This window comes from Camellia sinensis, chromosome 4, assembly GCF_055761805.1.
Source record: "Camellia sinensis isolate YWXY chromosome 4, ASM5576180v1, whole genome shotgun sequence".
Classification (NCBI taxonomy): Eukaryota; Viridiplantae; Streptophyta; class Magnoliopsida; order Ericales; family Theaceae; genus Camellia; species Camellia sinensis.
The window spans coordinates 164,434,421-164,460,887 of record NC_138964.1 but is presented as its reverse complement, the minus strand read 5'-3'; the positions used below and the strand labels follow the sequence as shown (position 1 = coordinate 164,460,887).

At 35.2% G+C, this 26,467-nt stretch overlaps 1 protein-coding gene across 4 annotated transcripts; it reads right to left on the bottom strand.

Moving 5' to 3' along the window:
• Window positions 1-1,647: 1,647 nt before the first annotated feature.
• On the bottom strand, window positions 1,648-26,280 carry LOC114283008 (protein transport protein SEC24 C). Of its 4 annotated transcripts, none has more exons than XM_028225796.2 (26): window positions 26,115-26,280; window positions 25,831-25,953; window positions 24,677-25,664; window positions 21,379-21,609; window positions 20,870-20,944; window positions 20,675-20,773; window positions 15,930-16,041; window positions 15,331-15,458; window positions 14,916-15,035; window positions 13,347-13,427; window positions 12,445-12,522; window positions 12,186-12,278; window positions 12,043-12,097; window positions 10,850-10,926; window positions 9,622-9,693; window positions 9,419-9,502; window positions 7,584-7,703; window positions 7,385-7,453; window positions 5,476-5,553; window positions 5,183-5,321; window positions 4,786-4,950; window positions 4,492-4,637; window positions 4,221-4,400; window positions 3,540-3,628; window positions 3,375-3,406; window positions 1,648-2,160 (listed from the first exon to the last, which is right to left on the bottom strand). In XM_028225796.2, the coding sequence occupies exons 3-26, from the start codon at window positions 25,562-25,564 to the stop codon at window positions 2,054-2,056; spliced, it is 3,318 nt and encodes a 1,105-aa protein (XP_028081597.2). In that variant the 5' UTR covers window positions 25,565-25,664; window positions 25,831-25,953; window positions 26,115-26,280; the 3' UTR covers window positions 1,648-2,053. The 4 variants fall into 4 exon arrangements, with proteins under 4 accessions (XP_028081597.2, XP_028081600.2, XP_082722916.1 ...); XM_028225799.2 differs by having other exon boundaries at window positions 24,677-24,999; window positions 26,115-26,245; XM_082866790.1 differs by having other exon boundaries at window positions 24,677-24,999; window positions 26,067-26,238.
• Window positions 26,281-26,467: the final 187 nt, after the last annotated feature.

The window sequence follows — 26,467 nt, the reverse complement described above, 5'->3', positions numbered from 1 at the left end:
CTGTTGTAATAGAAGAAAAAAAATTGATTTTTAACAAAAAGAAACATGGAAAAAAGGAAAATAATATAGGTCTTAAATTTTCTATCAAACAAATGATCAAATATTTCATATGAGTGTGGGGTCTATTTTTTTTTTTTTTTTTGTGAATCTCACACTCATATGAAACATTTAATTATTTATTTAATAAAAAATTTAATATCCTTAATATTACTCAATAAAAAAAAAAAAAAGGCAATGTGAATGTCAAACTGCTGCATTAGTTGTCATAGAAATTAACAGAAAGGAATAAATTAAAAAATATATACAATTTTGTTCTGTTTTAAACATTCATATATAGAAATAGAATAGATTCTTCTTACCCATATAATATACTTGTCCGGTTTGGTGAAATTTTTCTCAAATTAAAAATTGATAATCAACATGTAAAAATTAAAAAAACTCTTTTCTTAATTTTCAAATAATTAATTTTTTAAAGAAAATACTATGAACTCCAAATAATCTATTAAATATTTTATCAAATTTCTCACATGGGTATGGGACCACACAAACCCACATGTGTGTGGGTCCCACACAGGTTTGGTAAAACATTTAATAAATTATTTGAGGTCCCTAGCATTATTTTTTTTAAACTTATTTAAACTATTTTTGCCTAATAAATTATAAATAGAAAGTACACTAAATAGTCTGATATAAACTCTCAAATTAAAATAAGTTATAATAGCCTTCGAAAAGCTGTATCAAGTAGCACCACTCTCTATCTATCTCCAGAAAGAAAATTGTTTTAACCTGAATGAATCGTTTCATCTCTCAATGACTAACAAATGATTCAATCGTCTTCATCTTCGTCTTCAAATTGAATTGATTAGAGAGAGAAGAGGATGCCTTTGTCAATTGTGTTGTTTTTCAAGGAAACAATCGAGCTCAACACAGTTGATTTGGGCCATGCACTTTGCTTTTAGGACTCTTTAAGACCACGTTTGGCAGCATACTATTTTAATAATATGTTAATTTTTTTTTATAAAAAAATATACAGAAAATAGATTGTAATGTAACAATTTATAATGACATTTTGACTAAAATATTTAGTCTCCAAACAAATCCTTATTGTCCAAACAAATGTGCCATAAAATGAATAAAAATTTGAAAGAACCATATGGAGGTGGAAGAATGGAAAAAAAATTACCCACACATGAGGGTGCAAATGTGTAATAAGATGCAAATGAAAAACTGTGAAGTATAAATATCACTTGCACCTTTTATGTGAGTTATTTTTTTTTCCCAACTCCCTCCTATATGTAATTTCTCCCAAAAAAAAAATTGGTCATTATACAATCAGCAAGCTCTAATCTACCCATGCCAACCATTTTCCAAACGGTTAAAATTAAAAACTGACATAAAAGTCTCTCATGTATAACAATTACACAAGAAGATTTACAAAATAACATAATTAAATCAATAAAATGTTACCTTTATTTTTACGATTTAAACACAAGATAAAAGATTTATCAATTAAGAATCGCTCCAAAATTTGTTTGTTGGTATCATCCAAGTTCAGGTTTGCTCATAAATTATGAATTATTCAATTCACACACACACACACACACACACATATATATATATATATATATAGAGAGAGAGAGAGAGAGAGAGAGTAAAATTCCATCATAAAAATACAAAACTTATTGACCAAAAACAGACTTGTGTATACACTTCCTTTCCCTGGTTTACGGTAAACAAGAAACAAAAAAGGGAGAAGAGAAGAATAATTAGAAAGGCATCATACATACATATATATATATATATATAAGGAGTATGATTTACATTTTTATTATCAAATAGTTTATAGCTGCACACTAAATCTAACAAACCACCTCTTATTGCAAAACTGTGCTCATCCAAAAAATTGATTCACAGGGCCGCTCCACTCCGCTCATGGGGAATACCAGAATCACAATTTTCTAACTTAGCCTTGATCCCAAGTTTGTCCCCCCGGAGAAAAAGAGGCTATCCACAACTGTCATCAAACTGAACACACATACACAGACACCATCGATCAAGGCATTTTACTTTGAATTTGCCGGTGTATATGTACCAAAAACTCTACATATGAGAGACCATTGGGAGTCTTGTCTTCTACCATATAAGAGTAGAATAACATCCCTGCAAACAAATCAAACATGAACCAAGTAAAAGGCATGCAAAACAGAAACTCTACAAGGAATTTTTTCACAGCCATTTTGAATTGAGTAATAAAATGCTTCATGCAGACATGTACTTGGATGTCAGATCAAACGAAAATAACCCATTTACCACTGACATTTTTCTCCTTAGGTACAAATCAAATCATTACTGTGAAAATAGTTTTTTTTGGCTTGCAGGTATAACATGTGCTCTTCGAATGATCAAACTTCCATGCCCCATCAATATACACAATTCCAAACACTAAACTGGTATTGACAACAAAAACCAGCTGCAGCATCACCTAGGTCGCACAAGACAACTAAAGAGTAGCCATTGACATGTCAGATAAGTTCCAACCAACATGCCAGGGCAGGTGTTTGATGGGGTACAGAGATGTTCACAATTATAAACATCATGCCCCCTCCAAACTAACCTTCTACTAAATAAATAAATTATTGTATTTAATAAGCTTCTCTGAAAAAGTAACAGATCTAATGTTTCCTAATTACTAGTTACAGAAATGTAGTATGTTGCCAAAAACATTTTTTTTTTATTTTTTTAAGAACAGTAATAACAAAAAGAAACATATAACAAGTTATTTTAAGAAAAAGAAAAATTTGCATAATATAACAGCTGATAGAGGATGCTTGTAGATTTTAGTATTTGAGATTTTCATTAAAATGAGCTTTGATATGATTTTATGAGCAGCGCATAGTCAATGTAAAGGAGGATCACCACATTTTGAAAATTCAAAGTAGTTGCTTAGGATTGATATATACTAAAAAAATTAAGAAATAACATTCCAGCAAGAATACAAATTATTTGAGAGCCTCCATAACTCTAATTTTGTTTCAGACACAATGCTGACACGTTGCCTTCAAACCAACCCTTTGGATGCATTGGGGAACAGCTCCTTTTACTAGGAAAAAATAAAAGATATGCAACCATCGAAACCGCTACCTATCATTGCAAATATTGCCTCAACACTTCAAACAATAAACACTTATAAAAGAAAAAGAGGTATTGAAGAAAAAAAAATTCAATTGCTTTCGATTAAGTTATGATTCATTCATATGTAGAGTGGACACTTGGTGTCAATTAAATTATGGTTTATTTAATATGGGGAGTGGTTGTCCAGAAATCAATATGATTCAGCCTTAAATTAATTTGAAGGATTGTTCTGATGCACTGACCTGATGAATCTCCTTTCTTGCACAATTTTAAGCTGCAACGAAATGAAAATGCAAATTTTAGTAAACAATTAAGTCAAATAAGATAGATCATGCAATCTGAAACCGAATCAAAACTATATTTTAAAGAATATACAAAACCACAATTTTCTATGACACCAGCCATACCGCAGGTAGGAGCATCTTTGGCGCCTTATCTCATTTACAACATCATTTAGCTTCTTTGACAGTGGATTGTCATATAGCTGAAGTACAAACTGAAGGGGGGGAAAAACAAAAAAAACAAAAAATTGTAAATTGACAAATAACATCACAGGCATCCCAGCAGATGAATAAATCTAGCGCAAAATTTAATAAAAGGAATTTCCATTTTTCATCAACGAAGCAACCATGCAAAACAAATTTACAGAAGAAACTACAACATATTTGAAATGAAGAAGGAAAAATGAATCTGAGTGAGCATCAAGACTTTGGTAGTTACATTTGGCAGTGCAGCAGGTACTAAATTTGAGGTATTACAGATAAAATGACTAGCTTGTAACACATATGGATAAGATTAGGATGGTCAATCGGGACCAGATTTTACACTTAAGTAGACTATTTTAAGTTCTTTGGATGAAATAGCAACACAAGAATTTAAATTAAATACATCTTCTGGACATCAAGTTACTTGTCAATCCTATATGGGTTTGACTTGTGGCAAATCCTAAACAAATAATCACCCACCATTGATTCAAGTTTGGGTGTAAAAAAATTGGGTCTCAAACTCGTATGCATGTTGTTCCCAACCAAGAATTGATGCTATTTATTAGACACAAATTCTGTACTCCACAATAAAAATTAGACTACCTGAGCTGGAACTTCATCAAGCGACGAAATACCAAACAATTGTTGCATGATATTAGGATCCACAGAGTTCCCAGCATATACTAAACAGTCCTCCCCATTCTCGAGAAGATAGACTCCATCATCACACACATGATCACTGGAAAGTGGGATAGAAGGAAGTAAAAGAGATTCATTGATATCCTGTCAATTTGGCAGTACCAACACCAAGAATATTAGGATCACATAAAAACAACAGTAGAGCATAGACACACAGATACAATGCTATTAATACCTTCGAGTTAAGGTCATGAATGACCATCATCCTGGGGTAGACCAGTGGGATTGCCATAGAAGTACAAAGAGAAGAAACATAACTTATCCAAAAGGATCTATCATCTATTCGCCCATCAGTTCGTAAACCTGTACTTTTAACCAAAGCTGAAAACAGAACGTTTAAAAAAAGTAAATACATATTCCAAATTATCAAACTATCTGCGACAAAGGGTGGGCATTTTGACTAATTCCATACTCAAGGCAAGCAAAAGCTGAATTGATGAAAATAATTTATAAGCATCAAGTAACATACCAAGGGTGTATAAAGGGAGAAGTTTCAGTGCCTCTGGAAGGATGAGTTGTCCAGATGATGATACTGTGGCACAAAATTTCCTATACGAGTGCAGAATGTTGATGCAAAGGGTTGTCACTTGTTCCCTGACTTGTGGAAGTGGACTGGAAGAAACTTCACTTGCCACTACAGATTGGTAAAATAAGATATCACAATTAGTATTTGTTTTCCTTAAAAAAAGATTAATACTGGAAAAAGAAAATATAGTTGGCCCAGAATTGCCACAGAAAACCTAAGAAAACAAAGTGACTTATTTTAAATAAGTCTGGGTAGAAAAAATTAATTTGGACGCATTAACTAAACAAGAGTTATCACAATTAAAGAAGCCAAAGAAGCAATAAATATCATAATCAACTACCTTGCTTCAAGAAACAAGCAAATTGGGTGTCTAAGTCAGCTGAGCGGAACAGATTACTTAGCAGACTTGTGCATGGCAAAGATAAGGTAGAAACTCGTATTCTTCGCTGACCATACACAGTTGTGTAAAGAAGAGCACACTGGATGCACAAAAAAAAAAAAAATTTTAAAGTTGAGACCTGATATTTTCTCATACAATACAAAGAATACAAGAAGTTCAATAAAAAGAGCCGGTATGAATATATGAAAGCTGGATACAGATTGCCATAGGTAAATAAATGGAAATAATTTTACCTGAAAAGCACATTCTGAGCCATCCTGCAGTTTGTCATCATGTTTCAAAGTAACCATTAAAGTTTTGTCAGAGTCAATCTGTATGAGGGCAAAGCTGATTAGGAGGGGAACAATTTCCTTACTAGTGAATAAAGCAAAACCAACTAAATCCGGATCAGCAATTATGCAACAGCAATTGAAGGAAAAAAATAAACAAAAGTAATGAAAAAAGCAACAGTAAAACCAACTAATTTTAAGCAAGATGAACACCAAGGAAAGACACCAAACAAGATAACAGTATTTTCTCATAAAAAGGGTGCCACATTGAAATTGATCCACACCGCCCATTACTGCTTATATGAGTCTTTAAATTTACCGAAGAGCATGAAAGTATCAGTCGGTACTAGGTCCTATAAGGTTTTTAATGACACATGACTAAATTGCCATACATTTGGACAACAATAATGCCAAGACCACGCTAGTTTTTGGTCAGTATTAAGACCTTCCATAACAACATTATGAGCTTTTGTTTCAAAATGGGATCAGACAATCACAATCAAATATAACTATTCAACATAGGATAGGATAGGATATTATGGGAGCCATCAATTGTGACTGAGAAATAAATGGAATTTTTTGGTTTGGGGATAAAATAATGGGATAACTTATCTTGAGGAGGGTATTTTAGTATTTTTGCAATGAAAGTCTTGTCCCGGGATAAGTTGTCACTTGCCAATCTCCGTTGGCTCAAAATAATCCTGCATATGCAGGAGAAAGGGACCCCCAGTATAAATTATTCCACGTCACAAAATGTGAGCCAAAAGTGGGATAATTTTATCCCCCTTAAAATACTCCTATCCCGTCCCTTTATCTGTGAATCAAATATGGCCTTACAGCACCATTGAAAAGTGTCTGGTAAAATAGAAAATGTGGAAAGAGCTTTAAAGGGTAGTAGGTTCTCAGTGTACTTCAATAACTTCAACTAGGATTGTTACAGAATAGCTTCAAGCCATACCCTCATGGGTAGTAATATACTTGCAATAGATTTTCCTTATTTGAACTGCCACTCTAAATGAGTACCCATCCTGTCCACCTTGAAATGCATTTTTCCACCACTACCCTAAATGATGTGCACTATTAAAGCCATTTACAAAATTCTTTGGAGAGAGAGTATAGTAGTAACTAAATGTAACACACAGGAAGTTAACATGGATAATTGAACACAGGAGAGAGACACTAAAGTCAGGATTGAACCCACTATGCACATTCCACAATCTCGTCTCCATTAGAAACTGGGAGGTTATTTAAATTTCCATTCAAGGATTGTCATATCAGGGTCAAGATAGATGATGCAATTATTGTGTGATTAACCCCTCCAGACATTGAGGTAGAACTCAACCTCAAATGCTAGCTATTGAGGTGAGGGTGCCCTCACGCTTATATGCCTTCACTTCTCACCCTCCCTCAAGCCTATGTGCAGGCCAAGGACATGCACCCTACCCATCCCTGAGTACTCCGGCACTGATACCATGTTACACGGTCTTGGGTAGAACTCAACCCCCAAAGCTAGCTATTGAGGTGAGGGTGCCTCACGCTTATATGCTCAACATTACTTTAAGTACTTAGGGATGTGGGACTTCGTTTCACAAAACCAACTACGGGGCCCTAGTTCTCCAGCTTCTTATTAGCAGTTACATATGCCAAGAACCAGCTGCATTTTATCTGAATTTCACATTCCAGCTCACATCAATTTTCACTATCTCACAGCATTGTATAGAGTATATAATATACTACTATCTCGAAGCAAAATGTAGAGTATGGCTGAAATTTTAATCAAATTATCATCCTCAGCATAGATCAAAAAATTTCCATGGTTTTACACCCACTTAAACAGTAATGGAGGATAGCATTTCATAAAATATGTACTAACCGCAGGTAGGTCAACATCTGTCGGAATGCGCTTACAGAAGTTTCCAGAGTATTCTTGAACTTGAATACCCTAAAAAGAAGAAAAATAATATAATTTTTTTTCCAGAGAGTACAGAGCAGTGTTTTTAAAATATACCAGAGGTACACTTTAACTATAATACAGATCAATGGCCAAAAAAGCAGTACTATCAGAAACTCACCTGGCTACATCTTACACGCATGACTGCCTCAAAACCTTGGGGCCTTGTGATGTTCCATCGAAGGTCATTGTAAAGTTTTGCAGGATCAGAAAGAGCAGAGAAAGGGTAATAATAATACACCTGGAAGAAAGGGTGAAATAAATCACCAATTGTTGTCCCCAAAACTTAAGTTGATAGGAAATGGAACCAACAAATTATATCAAGCTATCCAACACCCTCCTTCACATGCAATCCCGTTTTGCAAAGAGAGAAGAAAGAATGCAAACGAAAATATAAATAATGCAAACGGGGACCAAATGCAACCCCCCCCCCCCCCAAAAAAAAAAAAAAAAAAAAATGCTAAATCACCAATTGTCCCAAAGGCTTAAGTTGTTACGAAATTGGCCCAACAGTGTATATCAAGCTATCCAAAAAAAATACCCACACCTTAAGATATTCATGCATGAAAGGAAAATTTAATGAGGATTTACCATCTAGCGTCGCAGCATCTAGTTCAATTCATCATCATGTTTATGGATTATATTATATTTCACTTGTTTGGGGAAAAAAGATGCTTAATTCGTGGTCAAACTAAGTCTGGTTCCAGTAGTTCACCAGAGGAGCATTTGCAATGCGTGACATTTATAAAAATAAAAAAAAAAGAAAACATGTTCCCCTGTAAAAATAAGGTAGCAGAAGGCAAAAAGAACTTGATTCCGATTTTCCCGTGGCTAGAAAAATTAGAACAGAGTTTACCACTCACATATTGAAAGAACTAGACAGCAGGATGAGTGAATGAAAAGGACAAACAAAAATCATGGGAAGGATTACAAGCTTGCAGAGATTTCCAACAGAACAAGATTAGAGGACATTGTTAACACAATCATTAGCAAAGAGAGTTTGGACCCAGTTGGTGGTACTATGACTTTTAGTGAGGTGCTTTTCAATTAAGAACTATGCAGACAAGAGGCTGCAGTAAAGAAGTATGTGCTGTTTGGTTACACAATTCAAGAAGAGCTTGATTTCCTCTCTCGCCAAAGCATCTCATCACTGCTTCATTGAAGAGTACTTTCTGTGCAATACCACTAAAAGTCAACGTACTTCACAGATACAGCTAAAGAAACCATGAACCACTTCAAGCAACCGTAAAGATCTTCTAATGTAAACTCACCACAACACCAAATGGGGCCTTAATATCTTATTTCACCATTTCTTTCTAAGAAAACTTGTGAATTTTAGGTAGGCATGCCTACAGTAGGTTCTTTGTTTAAATTTGAAGTTTTCTGATTTACCCTGTGGATTTGGTGGCTGTCTAGTGTCTAATGAAAGTACCTCAGAACTTTGGAAAAATAAAAGTACAAGCACAGGAGCAATATAAAAAATAAACTAAAACGAGCATGGGCAAATGCTAATGCCAATAACTTATTATTAATACATTGTGCTTGATGTCATTTGAAGTTAACAAATTGTTACTTAAAAGATCAGTTTGTCAAGAAGAGAACAGTTCAAAATGCAACTTTGAATAAAATAATTAAAAACACCATCAATGGATCCTGCACACTGTGCTACTGCAACTTTCACCAAGCTATTTAGGAGTATGTTGCAGATTTTCGCATAAGAAAGTCACATCCAACTTGCAGTCTCTTTTCAAATGAGAGTAGCATATAAGACAAACATACCTAGATGCCATATATTTGCATACATAGACAGCTTTGCAAACTAATCATTTAAAAGAAATCAAAATGCAACAATTATGCTTTTCAACAACAAATCAACAATTCTTGGGACAGAACTGCGACTATCAATTCAGAATTAAGATGAAAACTCTCGAAGAATAAATAGTCAATAATGAATACCTGCCCTCCAGTAGTTCTCGGGATAACAGAGATTGAAGCAATGTCTACATAAGATTGGGTAGTAATAAATACATCAACACAGACCTGAAAACAGTGAGATTGAATCACAGAAAAATTAGGGATCCATCATAAGTCTCAATAAACACCATGGGGAAATTTCAGAACTATATCGAATAGGAAAAAACAAATCAGTCAAACTCCACCTGGTACTCTGCAAGTTCAACAGCCAATGTCTTTAAAATTTTGTCAGCTGGTTGGAGTAATTTATGGGCCTCCTAAAATTCAACAACAAACATAATAGTTAAACTTACAGCAAGGAGATGGAAAAAAAGAATGATGGAAGAGAAGAGAGAGACCGTGTATGGCTAATGTGAGATACTAAAAATTAGGATTCTCCCCCTTAGTCACATGTATTTATATTAATATGGTACGACTAAGCAACCAAATGTAGCATAAAAGCATAACACATACCGCATACACTATATTATAAAGCCAAAATCTCATAGCTATGTTGAACTAGTTTATCTTTATTTTCCAATCTACATCTTGAAGGATACAGATGTACATGAATTAATGAAAATCAACAAGTACTACAAAAAAATAGTAGGGAAAAAATAAGAAAATTAGAAAAGAGAAAAATTAGGCTGGTCATTTAGAGAGAGAGAGAGAGAGAGAGTCTCATTTCCAAGCTATTGACAAACAATACAAGCTCTCAAGGAAAGAGAGGTTCTATCAATTCACCACGCATTTCAAAATTATTTATTATAAAATAAAATAAAAAAGGTATTGATTAATTGTTCATCGGATTTGATGCATTCTCTCAAAAGCCTTGCCAGGTGACCATATTGATAGAAAGCACAAGTACCAAAAACAAGAACTGCTAAAGCTGCATTTCGCCAAAAATAGTGTAACGCAAGCAGAATAGTCATAATACTAAACTCGAATCTTCAATTCAGAGAAAACTCATCATAATAACTACAGATTCTTGCTACTAGCAACCATCCATGATACACAACTGGGTTTACATTATCTACATCTGGAATTTGCAAGGTTGAACAACTCCCCTAGATTGGTGGTTGAGGCAATTTTTCAATCAGAAACAGTTCCATATTGATTACCATTACCACCCTTTTTCTCTTCACTCTTCTAGACACAGAAAAAGAAGGAAAGAAATAATTTGGAAAAAGCGAGAAATACCCAGATATCTGATGCCTATACTCAGTACTAATTAATATAAGCTATATCCAGGTAATGGAGAGCTTCAGAAGTTCAACCAATATAGAAAGGGAGACCACCTCCTTGAGTTTGCACAAGAAGCCTGTGGTCACCTAGCTCACCATCCACCTCAAGTTGAAAAAGGAAGGACAATGCACCAATAAACACCCAAGGACATACAGAAGAAAGGAACAGATATATATCAGATAAGCAAACCTTCTCCCCGGCAGAGATATTGGTTCTTCCTTCGGCCTCTCTAGCAGAAAGGGCTCCAATCCCAACTGATGGCAAGACTGTACACAACATAGAACAAAAATCATATTCAGACCCATCAGTTCTGTCAACATATCTGTACTAGACTATAGGCGAACCAAATTGTACTACAAAAGAGAATGACCAATATAATGGATAAGTAGCTTCACATGCCAAGTGAAGAGCACCACAACAATGGAAATTGACAATAACAGGTATCTAGAAAGAGAGAAATCAGCAATGTAAGAAACTTATCCATTACCTAGCTTCAACCTAAGAGCATAAGAACACATACTCTCAATGAATGTCAAGCCCAAAGCACATATTTCTAGTGACATAATTTGGGTTATTAAATTCCAAGAAACCCCAACAAATGAAATTTGGATTGTAGTGTAACTTTTAAATACCTCAAATATATTTTCATAAATAAGGGGCAGTTAGAGATGCTAAATGAAAAGCCTATGAAGATCTTTATAGTAGATTAAACAATAAGATAGAAGGAAATTTTTTATACAAACTTGCCAAGGTTAGAGAAAGAAAAACAAGAGACTTTAATAGGTTAATTGTATAAAAGTGAGGATTTTAGAGTGTTAGTGAAGGATGAGGAGATTAAGCAAATCTGATAGCCCTGATGAAACTAGAGAACACAAGTTTTTTCGTAGAATAAGGAAGTTTGAGGTAGAAGTTGCACAAAAGAAGATGAAATCAAGCAAGGCTATAAAACCAGATGGTATCCCTACTGAGGCATGGAAACGCTTAGGTGAGGAGAGGGTGGCTTGGTTAATAAAATTATAATAACTAGGAAAATGATTAACAAGTAGAGAAAAAGTATTTTAGTACTTATATATAAAATAAAGGAGATAATCCATAAATGCAACAAATAGCTTTAACATCATAAAAATGATTAAACATGTATTCCTGTTTCTAAATTCACAAAAAAAAACTAGTATCAATAGAGTAATCAAAAGTAGAGGATTTCTTTGCAATTATATGCCTGGTTAGTGTTTTTTGAAATTAATAATGACAAGAGAAAACAGAAAAGAAGCAAAATATGATTTGAGAAAAACTTAGCAACATAAAACGGATAGGACTAACAATTTCATAGTTGTTTACGCCAAACCCGCAAAAGTTAGATGACAAAAAGTTCAAGGACTTGCCTGACTGAAATACTAGAAGTTTTCCTCCAGTACTCTTCATTGCCAAGAAGGCAGCCTAAAGTAGTAACAAAAAGATGCAAATTTCAACATACACATACCAAATTAGTCATATATAACTGTCAACCATAAAGAAATTAACAAACCTTGACAGCTGCACCAAAGGCTGAATCAGAAGTTCTGTTATTCTGGAACATTGTTGGGATATTTTCCAGCAACAGCACCAAATGTTGACGGCACTAAACCTCAAAACAACCAACCAAATTACTTAAAAGTTCCTTTGAGGAGTAAAAATAACAATTATAAAATAATTTGCTCAAAATTAATTCCATGCAATTGCAAACTGCTCTACTACCAGAAAAAACAGAAAAAAAAAAAAAATAATAAGAAAGAAAATAAACTGACCTCAGAAAGTTGAACAATAACATCAGTTTGGAGAGGAGTGTAAACATCTTGTACATCGGGAACTATGAGCATCAATGGCTGTGAACGTAGATTCAAGATAAAAAAAAAAAGCATCCACACAAATTTTGCTTCAAGCCAATTTTTTGTTATAATTTATACTTTATTTTCTCAGCCTCGTCGCATCAGATACTATGAACCTGATGTTAGGTTAGGAGTATCCTCAACACACAGACAACAAGATCAAACATATATACCATCAAATAGACCAAAAATTGCATATAAAAAAAAAATCACCCCAGATGCAGCTGGGAGGGAGGAAAATAAAGCATGCAGGTGTTAGTACTAATTGTTCCTGAAAGCACAAGAGTATGAAGTTGTCTGATAAAACTTAAAATCAAATGCTATAAAAATTTACCACTGAATTATTAACACTGAAAAATTAAGTAATGAACTTCAAAAATCAAATTAGGAACATAAGTTTGTCTATTAAAATTAAAATTTAAAACCACCTTCCATTGAGCATATTCAGCATACAGTGAACATATTCAACTTAAATTGAAACCCTTGTAATAACCATATGGGTTGTGCATCATCAAATGCACTAAACAGAAGCTCCAATGAACAGTTTTAAATTGAAGCAGTTAATGAGGTTATCAAACAAACCATCTTCATCGATGCACATAATAGCTGATTAGCTAAGACATAGAAGAATAATAACATTGTGATTTTCAGTTCTCCATAATGAAGTATCTTTGTTTGTGACAAATAAACAAATAAGCAAATAAAAATTCAAAGAAGAAGATGAGGAATAAAGAATCAAATGCTATAAAGCAAAGTAACTAGTTTCCAACTGAAGAACTGAAAATTTGGTACACATGAACCTTTTGTAGAAGAATACGGACCTGCTGTAGAGCACGTTTCAGATTGTAGAAATGAATTGTCGAGTCAAATGTAGCAACACCTACCATTGTCCGAGGACCCTCCTGCAAGAAATCGTCACCACATCCATAAGTAAAATGTTCTTCAATAACAGCAGTAGGGTGCTGGTAGTGAATAAAAAATGGATCAGAACTAGAAATGGGGGTGGGATGGTTTGGGATCTTGTTTTACGTCGACAGGTTCAGGATTGGGAAATTGGTTAGTTGGTTGATTTACTGAGTTTCTTATATGAGGTGCATGTAAGAGGGAGGGGGAAGGATGTTTTCCCTTGCATTGGATTTGGGTTACAGGTGTTCCATCCAATGTCGCTTTCTTTGTGCGGACAGCGGCTTATGGTCGGATTCTTACTATTGATATGTGTTGTGGTGATGCGGAGTCGGTGGATCAATTTCCTATTCACTGTCCGATGGCTTCTAGTTTGTGGGCGCTTGTTTTTTCTACTTTTGGTGTTTTGTGGGTGCAGCAGAAGGGGGTGACACAGGTTCTCTGGAGTTGGGGAGGGAATCGGGTTGGGAAGAGGCAACAGAAGGTTTGGGCTTTGGCCCCTTTGCGCTTAATATGGTTGCTTTGGTTAGAAAGGAATCGTCGTATTTTTCAGGAAGTTACTTGGTCCATGTCTTGGCTAGAAAATCGTTTTCTTCAAGTTTTGTGTGGCTGAGATTCTGGGCAAGTGGACCCAGATTTGTTTTCTTTTTTGGATTTTATACATGATGTGATTGGTTGGGTGTTTTCTCTTTTGGGGGGGTTTCAGTTTTGTATTCTTTAGCATCTTCTTGATGCTTCTGGTCTAATAAAATTATAATTTATCCACAAAAAAAAAAAAAAAAAAAAAGGATCAGAACTGGAAAGAAAATTAAATAGAGAACGAAACATATAAGAAAGTCAAACTCTAGCAGACACATGTATGAATCTTACTAAGCAGTAATATAATAAAATTACCACACACACAAAAAAAAAAAAAAAAGATCAGAACTGGAAAGAAAATTAAATAGAGAACAAAACATATAAGAAAGTCACTCTAGCAGACACATGTATGAATCTTACTAAGCAGTAATATAATAAAATTACAATCTAAACACACCAAATTCCACCATCACCTATCTACAATGCAAGGATGCCAAGGTGACGGATTCCGCCAAGGAAGATCTCTGTAATAGATAGAGACTTATCAGAAAACTACCATTCACCCAAGCAAACAGGTGCTGGCAAGAAAAATCTGGGACAATCTACATCAGAGACTATTCTAATTATAAAAAAAAAAAATTAAAAAAAGGACTTTTTTTTTTATTACCAACGAAAGGGAAAGACCTACGTATAACAATTTCAAAAAACTCTAGCAGAACAAAATTGCAGGCCTAAAGGCAATAAGTGCATAGGTCTCCTTTTTTCTTTCCCAATTTTTTTTTTTTTGGGCACAATAGGTGCATGGATCATATAAAATGCTAGCTGAATCTAATAGAGATTAGACCAATGCACTCACGCAAGTGGGCAAATAAAATGTTACCACATACTGCAAAAGAAATATAACTTACAGGTAGATCCGCAATAACTTGGTTGATTGCACTGCAAGCTGCTGCAGTTGCACCAGTCTGTATGGCATTCATGGATACATCAATAAGAAAGAAAAACACAGCAGGCATCGGGTCACGCACCTGGTAATAAGAGAAGTTGTGAAGAATTAGTTATCATGTACCATAAAGAAGGCAAGGAAAGGGAGAGACGTAACACCAGCTCTCCCAAAAAATCAATATAATGAATTTGCGACAAAATAGGCAGCTAATATCACGGCAATTTAAGCTAAAAGAATCAGTCCAAGTTGTCTGACAAATAGTCAACTAGACTGAAACCTATATTCACACTCATAAGAAGGGTCGACAAAAACTTGCAAAACAGCACTATTAGAGCTCAAACTCTGCATGCATAACCTGCAAACCTTATGTTACTAACCATGTACTCCTTGGTAGCAACAAATTCAACTGTTCCTCTACATAACTCGGGCCTTTCCTCAGCATCTCTACGCCTACCATCTGGACCTAAATTGCAGTGGTAGTCACGGGGAGTTTCATCCGTAAATCCTGAAAAACAAATGACATGTATGGCAGATTCAGAACCTCAACAGTTGCAGTACATATTTCACAATGCAACAGAGGAAAAAAATTAAATAAATTTAAAAAAAAAATCACATGTTACTTGGACTAATATTATTTATTTGACAATACATTTCGACTAGTGCCCACAACAGGAATGAATAACTGCATAATCTCCTTGCTTCAATGATTGAATAAATGACAACTAAAATTCTTATCACCTAAGAATAAATACAGCTGCTCAATGATAGGTATCAAATTCCAAAATCTGACACATTTGGCATTGTAAAATGACCAAGGAATTTAGCTTATTATTCCCCCAGTCAGACCAAATTAACGCTAACAAAGAGAATCTCAAGAAGAATAAAAACAATGTAGTATACGAAAGAGTAACTAAATTGTAATGAAGTACCACATGGACAAGCAGGCTAAAAAATAGAAGGTATCATTTGTACTCACCACAGAAGTTACAGATAAAACGTCTTCCCTGATCAATAAACTTCACAAATGGATTTATATAGCCTTTGCAGCGAGAACATCGAACAGGACCGCTTTCGCCAAAATCCACAACCTATAGAGTAACACATGCCATGTTTAAGAGATATTGTAGAGCCAAAATGATATATTTTATTTTTCATTTGAACTTTAAAAGGTCTTTTATTCACATGCTAAGAAGCATGAACACGGATACGTGACACGACATGGACACGCCGACACGCTAATTTTCAAAAAATGCAGGACACGACACGTGGAGGACACGCATGAAATATATAATTTTATATATTTATTATATGTTATGTATATAAATATATCATTTAAAGATAATGAAAAACACAATATGACACTAATTTCTATAAATTTATATGGATTTTGTTTTATTATTGTATCTTAAGTTGTTTTGTTCAAACTTATAATTTTCACATGTGCCTAATCGATTGACATGTGTTTAAGCGATTGACACGTGTTTTAAGCAATTGATACGTGTGTCCTCCAAGTGTCCAACGAGTGTTCGGGTCTTTAAAAAATAGGACACGTTTTGAAGAATATTGGACACGTGTCCTAAGAGTGTCCAAAGAGTGTCACTGTCCAACACGGACACGACACGGATACGTCACCTTCTTAGAAGTGTCTGTACGTCTTAGTTCACATGTATTGCTTAATAAAGGTCAAATCAAAATGTATTAAAAATAAAAATGAATAGAAGAAAAGCAAGATAAAAGATGTAGAAAAATAATCCAAATTTAAATGCTGAAATTCATATTAAGTTGCAATGCTTTCCAACACGCTGCCCAATCTCAACCATTTCTATTACTAAAGAGAGATAAAAAGAAAGAAAGAACAACAAAAATAACATTTTCAGCAGTGTTTTAAAAAGCCCTAGGCGCATCGAGGTGCCAAGGTCACCTGGAGCCTAAGCCCCGAGACGCGAGGCGAGGCGCGTGCCTCACCAAAGCGAGACGCAAGTTATAGAAGTTAAGCAAAATATTAATAAAGCACAATTTTCAACATAAACAAATATTTAATATGTATATTATTAATTTTTTTAATAAGAAGAAAAAAAATAATTAATTTTTTAATATATATATTATTTTATTTATTTATTATATTTTTTAAATAATGTGTTTTAATTAATTTTTTTATTTTATTTTATATACACGTGTTTATTTTTATTTTACATAAGTATATTTTTATTTTATATACATGTGTTTATTTTTAAATAATTAATGTATTTTATTTTACATATTATCTATAAATATATTATATATTATATAATAGGTATTGTATAATATTATATATATAAATCAATTATATTTTATATATTATAAGTATATCGTATATTATATATTATATATTATATAATATTATACATATATATGAATTAAGAAGATAAAGGGAGAGACAGAAGAGAGAGAGAGAGAGATGATCGTCATCGCGAGAGAGAACGCGAGAGAGAGTGATCGTGAACGAGACAGGAGAGAGAGAGAGAGATCACGAGAGAGAAGGCGAGAGAGACAGAGCGAGACAGAAGCGAGAAGAAGACAACGAAAGAAGGGAAGAGAAGAGAAGAGAAGACGAAGACGAAGACAAAGACGAAGACGAAGCAGAAGAGAAGAAGCAGAGAAGAGAAGAAGAGGAGAAGAGAGCAGAACCTGTTGGAGTGGAAGAAAACCGAGGCGCACAAGGTGCTCGCCTTGCGCTTCGTAATAAGGCACTCGCCTCATCACCTAGGCAGCGCTTCCCCTGTGTCGCCTCGCCTCGCCATGACTGAGGCGCAAAGTTGCGCCTTGCCTCGCCTTGAGCTTAGGCGCGCGCCTAAGCGCGCTTTTTAAAACACTGGTTTTCAGAATCAATCAAATAACCAAATCCCAGTTCCTGCCCCTTTTTGCCCAATACTAAAAGTTGAACACAAGAACTGACCCACCCAGCAGATGCATTCAATACTGTGGTATGATCATGAGATTTGATTATAGTAACCATGTTGCAACCAGGTTTTATGACAACGAGGAACATACTACTAAAGAAATGTCTTAACTACAGATTACTTATCCAAAAAAAAAAAGGAACAAAAACTCTTAATTACATATTCTTTTAACACCGTGAACTAAAAAACAAAATAAAAAATGTAATAGGACTTCATTATAGTTGTCATGTGTGTTTGTGCGCACACATGCAATGTCGTTTTCTACACAGCCTCAAATTCCCAACAGCATAAAAGAAAGGGAAACTCCCAAGGGTAAGAAAAAGTATAAATACCAACATACAAACCCCCCCCCCCCCCCAAAAAAAAAAAAAAAAGCACACGCAAAAGAAAAAGCAAAGGGATGAGGTGAGAAAGGGTGAAGAACACGATCAATTGAAACACGTTTACCCCATATTTTTCTTGGCTCTATGGTGATGTTCTCATTACCATAAAATACCTGATGTGTGATTCAAATCCTACTATCTCAGAAAAAGGAAAAGAACAACTTAAAAATAAACACCCTAACAACAATCAAATCATGAAAGAATCAAAGAAATAAGTGCAGATGAAAAGACAAGACTTAATCCTTCTTCCTTATGTTGTCAACAAATCCAGTAATTCCCATAAGGAGAAAAAGTAGGCATTACAACTCTAAATCTCCCTAACAAGAGGAGATTTAAAGAAACAAAAACCTGAAGATACCATAAGCAAAGAAACAGAAACCCTTGGTTTTTAAAATAGCCACTAAAACCTCTCTATAGAAATCTTCCCCGCACCACAAATAAATCCAAAAAAGAAGTTTCTGCTGGTTGCATGCAGAAAGAAATGAAAAAAAAAAAAAAAAATCCTTTCCATAGGCTGTGACAACTACTACATACACATACATCTATAAATAATGATAAATTAGTGTACACATATGCACACATGTATGGACGCCAAATGCAGTTATTATAAACAGAATTTTGAACATATAAGATGAGGCTGACATGCACGAGAGGACCAGCTCATATCTAATGGCAGCCACTTCATTCAAATGGAACCCAGAGCCAAACTGACAGGTTCAACTTCTTTTATCAACAAAGCTGGCCACCTCATTACACCTTTACCAAGTCCACCACTCCCAGCAACCACAGTGGCAGCATTACTATTGACTAATGGCTTTTAAAGTAGCGACATTTACTGGATGAAAAATGATTCTCAAGCAGGGTAGTGGTCAACAAGTCACAGGCTATGAAGCACGGACACGGGACACAACAATTTTCAAAAAATGAGGACACAGACACGGACACGGCAGGGGACACAACTAAATTTTTTTTTTTATAAACATTTTTATTTTAATATACGTTAATTATTTTATTTATTTATTATATTTTTTAAATTATGTGTTCCTGATAATTTTTTATTTTATTTTATATACATGTGTTTTTTTATTAATATGTGTAAATAGTATATAATATGTTATCTATACTTATAAAATAATATTATCTTATATATACTAATACATATATATATATAAGATAAGAAAGAAGGCGAAAGGGATAGAGTCGGCGAGAGAGACAGAGACGCGAGCAAGAGAGAGAGAGAGAGCACGAGAGACACGAGAGTGATGAGAGATGCAAGCGAGAGAGAGAAGACGACGCGAGCGAGAGAGATACTTACGGTGGAAGTCGTTAAGTCGAAGGGATACAGATCGTCGATGACTGGATGTCGATGCGGCGACTGGATGTTCGATTGATCAATTGGATGTCTTCAGTCACACGACAGGTTTGTCTCTTCACTCTCTTCCTTCACACTCTCTCTCCTTTGTCTCTCTCTCCTTGCCGTGTCTCATGTCGTGTCCAGATCTGGACACGCGTGTCTCGGGCTTGTCCCCTACAAAAAAAAAACAATTAAATTAAAGGGGCACGGCCAATGGCGTGTCCCGTACGTGTCCCCGTGTCCGACATTGCCACCACGGTGATTTTGCCGTGTCCATGCTTCATAGGTCATAGGATTCAATTATTTGATATTCAGTTGCAAACTCCTAAATTCTAACTGACACATGTTTCAATTTGAGTGTTAGATTCTAGAGTTTTTAGTGATTTGTGATCTGATGATAACAATAAATAATTTTGTTAGGATTTTGAATTTTATATTAACTTCTAAGTAAATATTAATAATAAATACCCACCTTGATTTCATTTGCTGCATTTCAGGCTCCAACTAAAATTGGAAAATTAGAAATATAACCAATTATAATCAATTTTCCACATACAATGTGATTAAATAAGACAGTGTCATAGTTCTGACAAAGAAATTCAAACTTCTGACTTCTTCAATCATGACACTTGAACCTATACTATACTCATCTCCTTGTAGCAGTAGCAAAGGTTAACTTATACTATTACCTAGGCGCTACATACCACTATGTACTGCTTTCTGGAACCAAATACATACAAAAATATGACAACAAATAGATGACAATTTATAATCCTTGTATCCCAATGAGCCAAAAGGCTTGAAAAAAGAGAACTCTCTCAAAATAGGACGGTAAATACAATAAGCATGCAGCAGTAACTTGAACATCCATGCTGAATATTTCTGATTTCACAATTCACTGGCTGACAAAGGAAAAAACAATGATCTTTCAAACATGAAAGAAAGAAAGACGGACTAAGAAGAAAAATAAACAAAACAAATTGATCTATTTACCATGAGAAAACATCAATAGGAAGATCAAACAAAAAATAAATCAAAGCATTACTTGGATGAGTTCCTCAGATGGATGAGGAAGGGCCATGGGTTGGACCATCAAAGCCAACTGCATTCCGGAAGATGTCAAAAGATCAACAGTGCATGGGATCTGCCAAAAAAAAATAGAAAAGAGTTTATCCACATTAATTAAAAAAAAAAAAAAAAACAAGAGTAAGGACAAGGATATCAGATATTTGATTATTACCTGATTGATAGTACACCTCAAGTAGCGTGGACTGCAATTGCCAGTGTCCTTGACAATATAATCACTTGTAGTGGGCTTCCAAAATAAAGAACATAAAAAAAAATAAAAAAAAAGGATCAAAAAGCAAGTAATCAGAAAAGAAAAAACAGTGAAGAATCTATTACTGTAAAATTGTAAATGTTTATCACATCATGATGTGCATCAGAATATAAATATTATCAAGTCATGTAGCAGTTTATATCTCACCATGGCATCATCGGTGTGCATCACATTGTTGCATTAATTTGCGGGGGGGAAATGTAGAACAAAATGAGGGAGGAAATGATGAAGAAAAAGGAAATTTAAACAGATAATGGTGGAAATGTAGAACAAAATGAGGGGGGAAATGATGAAGAAAAAGGAAATTTAAACAGATAAAGGTGCAAAGTTATAACTAAAAGTAACAGATTTCAAATTCAAACAAATTAATTCCTTCTTTTTCAGTTCAGATTAACAGTCAAAAAAAATACCGGAGGGGGGTTGGCCTGGTTTCCCTGACGAGTTTCATGTATAATCACTGAGGAATTTGGTATGGGGCGTGGGATTTGGTTGGGATCGATCTTCGACGGGCCTGCCATTGATGTTCCCATGAGACCCATAGCAGGCGATATAGTAGCCATAGATTGATTCGGAGGTTGCGGTGGCATCCCAAACATTCTGGTCTGTTGCGCAGAACCAGGAATAGGTGGAGATGGAGCCACCTAAACAAATCACCAAATTCAGATTCCAGATACAAAATGAAAGTGAACAGGAAAAACTACAAGGCCACATATAATATCTACAGAATCTGGTACTCCCACACTGAAAAAAAGAAACGTTAATCAAACCAACATCACCAAGCAAAAATAATACAGCCCAACCTATGAAGCACGGGTACTCCAAAAATGTTGCCGTACAAGTACCGGGTACTTCCCGGGTGCGGGTACGCGTACCGGTACGGCTGCACGCGTACCGGGTACGCCAAAAACGTACTGGGTACGTTTTATACGGTTGGTATACGGCTGGGTACGCCACGGGTACGCCATGGGTACGCCACGGGTACGCCATGGGTACGTTTTGGGTACTCCGGGGTAAAAAACGAGATTTTTTATAAATTAAAGGGTACCGGAGCAATTTTTTATGTCTATTTTAAAGAATTATAAAAATATGGGGTTCTTTTGTAATAAATAAAACATAAATAAAACATCAAAGCAAATAAAATTAGGGTTCTTTATTCATTCGATCGTCTCAGCTCCTTCCATATCTCATTCCAAAATACTCCAAGGCTGAAGAACTTCGAAGGTGCTTGCTAGGGTTCCATGTCTATTCGATCATCTCCTTCCAAAAATACTCCCAAGAGAGTCTGAAGAACACTTCGAAGGTGCGATTGAAAGGTTTAATTGAAGGTGCTGCTGATTGATTCTCTCATTCAAAGATGCGATTGAAGAGGTAAGTTCATCTTTGATTCTTTCCCCTTTTCTTCTTCGATTCTTTATCCTCTTTCTTTCATTTTTTTTTTCAGATTTTTGTGCTCTTTCTTCGCTGCAAACGATTGATTCTTCTTTTCTCTTTGGTTTTCTCTTTCTTTGATCCTTCATCTTCTTCTTCATTTTTCTTGAACTCTCTTTTTTTTTTGTGTGATATATGTCCAGATTTTTGAACTAAAATCTGTCCAGATTTTTAACTAAAATCTGTCCAGATTTGTTGAACTAAGATCTGTCCTTATTTATTTTATTTTTTTTTCTGATGTATGTCTAGATTTTTGAACTAAAATCTGTCCAGATTTGTTGAACTAAGATCTGTCCTTATTTATTTATTTTTTTTTCTGATGTATGTCCAGATTTTTGAACTAAAATCTGTCCTAATTTATTTATTTATTTTCTGATATATGTCCAGATTTTTGAACTAAAATCTGTCCAGATTTGTTTAACTAAGATCTGTCCTCAATTTTTTTTCTGATATATGTCATATATATATGCAATATGATATTGGTTGTAAAGCTTGATGACAAATTAAAATCCCTTGACACCTTAAATTCTCTTTGGTAGCTGTTTATTTTGAGGGGGAGTGATGAGGATTTTGTAACTGAAAAACAGAGCATTAATTTGTGATGCATAACCATTGGTTTGAGTTAAGTTAAGTTATCTGTCTGTTTCAACATTAAGTTAACTTCCCTTTGGTGATGGCGCTGTTGAATTGAAATATATTAATATTAATTTGTCTTTTAGTTTTGTAATTCTCTTTTTAGTTTTGATATTTAATTTTAATTTGTAGGTTGGATCCCTTAACCATAATTATAAAAAAAAAAATATCGGCGTACCGCAGCCATACCCGTATCATACTTTTTTTGGGTTTTGCCGTATCGGCGTACCCGCACTCGTACCCGCACCCGTGCTTCCTAGAGCCCAACAAAGGGAGCCATGGTTATCAAATTAGTTACATACAGTAAGGGCTGGTATATGTTCCAGCCAAAAACAGTATTATTAAGCCTGTGTTTCGTCTAGCTTGAATTTTCAGGTTATTGCAGTGAATCCCAACTGTTACATCCTGATTTCGTCATTCTACAGTATTATGTCCAGGCCATACCAGTACAACATGCTTTGAAATTTTTTATTTATTAGTTCAATTGAACACCTCCATTAGTCATTGTATCAAAAGCAAATTTCATATCATTCTGACATTTTTTAATAAGGCTGGATGGATAGTTTCTTTAGGCATGATTCTCTCTCACACAACTCTTTGTTTACTCAGATGTTAAACCATATTTAAGAATTGTATATTACTTTATATAAAGGTTATGACTGAATTTATTGTTTTGCACAAAAAATACTAAAAGGCTTGAAGTCTTGCATGTTATGATATGAATGAATTAATCAAGTATATAAATCATATTACATAATTAATACATTTAGAGTTAACTTTTTTCTTAAAGGCCTGTGAATTTAGAATAATAGATCAATATATAATATTTAGGGTAATGATATTCACACTTGACTTTTGGAGTCTCACACTCTTCTTGTGAGAGTATGAAGGACAAGAAATGAAGTGTGAGTAGCTTAAACTAGAGTGTAGCAACAAATCTGAAACGGTATGCCAAAATGCATCGGTACTAGTACACATCGGACCAATGATAAAAACAATACACTGGCTGATATGGGATTAATAACTACGGGTTTTCAAAGAAAAAAAACAAACTCACTCACTAGAGAAAGCATTAATCCCTTCAGAAACAATGGTGCTTTGAACTTTTCATTGTTTTTATTTCTCAAAACACAAATAAAATGAAAACAAAGAAAACAAAAACACAACCAAGCAGAGCCTAGGTACTCTACATTTGTCCCGCAAACTATGATATAGTTTCATCAACATAAAACTTGCAAAGGGAGCCATCCACATGCCCAACTTGAAAACCCTCTATCATCCCACTCAAAACTTCCATAACCAAAACAAACAACAAAATGATAACAGTCCTCACTAGTGCAGGGCCCTCTAAGGTTTTCGGGGTTGATGTGGAATAGCCATCCTATTTGAACTTCAAATGTGTTTAGGAAGACAGCAAAATGGAACTGTATTGATAATAGAAATAAGCCATATATCCTTTATTCATTCATTTATAAAAACAAGAAGAATGAGAAACAGCAAAAGAAATATATTTGATTCCAAAACATAATGACTGCTCAGTGGATAAACCCTTTCAATCAACTTAACCACAGCAGAATTCTCAGTACAACAGTTCATATCAAATAAGTAATTCAAAAAGGAGAAAAATTAAGGCTTTTAAACGCTCACCTGGTGGGGTTGCATTGGCCATGCCTGTGCACCATATGTAGAACCCAAAGGTGGAGACACACCTTGAGGTGGTCCTGAAAATGGTGAGGAACCTGGAGGGGGTGGCACACCTTGTGATGGTGCTGAAAATGGTGCAGCTGGTTGCATATGACCTGGTGGTGCACCAATAGGTCGACTACCAAGGTGTGAAAGCATGTTTGAAGCCGGATGAGGTGCAGTAGACAACATTGCAGGTGGTGCAGGTCCAACTGCTGCTGCTGGTGGTGGTGGTGATGATGATGAACTGCCAGCTGAAGGGAAAGGGGGTCCACCTTGCAATGCACCTGATCCAAATGCAGGAGGTCCGTTACTAATGGGTCCAGTAGTGCTTGATGGCGGCATAACTGGTCCTCTTGTCAAAGGATAAGATCCAAAAGGTCGAGAACTAGGCGGTACCACTTGTCCTGAAGATGGGAAAACACCAGGTGGCCCAGAAGAAGGCACACTAGAACTGCTCATGGAAGAGGGCAAGGAACCAGGAAGCGGAGGCCTTACTCCAAAAGGCGGAGGGGGTTGATTAACAGGAGGAGGGCCAGGGGGCCTATTAGGCACTACATTTGGGGACAATGTTGCTTGTGGAGGACCACCAGCAGAAACTGAAGACCTTGGAAAGACACCAGGTGGGGGTGGCCCAGGACGGGTCATTGGTGATGCCCCAGGAGCTAATGAAGAGAAAGGTGGTGGTTGCTGTCCATAAGGGGGACGGTGCCTAGTGCCACCGGAATTGGGCACAGATGGTGGCTGTCCAACGGGCCGATTTATTTGTAGGTTTTGCATGCCATCAGCAAGAGAACTAGGGTTGTAATTAGGCGGGGCATTGCCCGGCCTAGGTCCCCGGGGAGCGGCCATGAAAAACCAAAATACAAAATAAATTGATACAAATCTTCAATTAGTTCCTGTTTCTAAACAGTGACGATTCCAAGAACAACAATTGCCCAGATATCCAAATCTACAAATCGACACACACAAAAAAACCCCCAGATTTCGGTGACAAAAAGGAAAGAAAAAAAAAATCCGAATCAGCCACATATACACATAAATATAGGTTTCTATAAAAGAAATAAGGATGCATTTGTGTACTGTTACAGATGAGAAATAAGTCAAATTGGATTCACCTGAGGTACGCTTTTGCGACCAAAACTCCGGTGTACCGGCCGAAATTCCGGTCAAAATCGCGGTCTTCCGGCCAGATTCCGGCTATTGTCTGCTCAATTTACCATGATCCGGACGATTTCGATCTGAGATACAAATAAATCAACACAAATAAAATTAGATCTGTTAACTGCTCGTTTGCCTCTCTCACACAACATCAACACCAAAAATCCAGAGAGAAACCAAAAGAGAAAGAGACCATTGAAGCTTTCCCTACAATCACAAAGATTGTAACGGTCCGTTGTACCTTTTTTTTGTTGTATCGAAAGAAAATGGAGCGAATTCTTCTGACAGATCGAAGGTGGGTCACCGAGACGAAAGAAGAGCAAGGTCGTGTTTGTGTGTGTAAATATATTACAGTAATGTAACTCTTCCTGCATATGTGATGTATTAATGCAAGGTTAATAAAATTAATTTAATGTTTTGGTTGGCACAATTAAAGTTGAATAAAGTTAAATTAATTTATCAACAGAGGATATAATATAATTTAAAAAGTTTTAAGTTTTCTAATTTATGTAATAGATGAAATTTATAATTTTTAAGTTTTCTAATTTATGTAATAGATGAAATTTATAATTTTAAAATAATAATATTAATTGA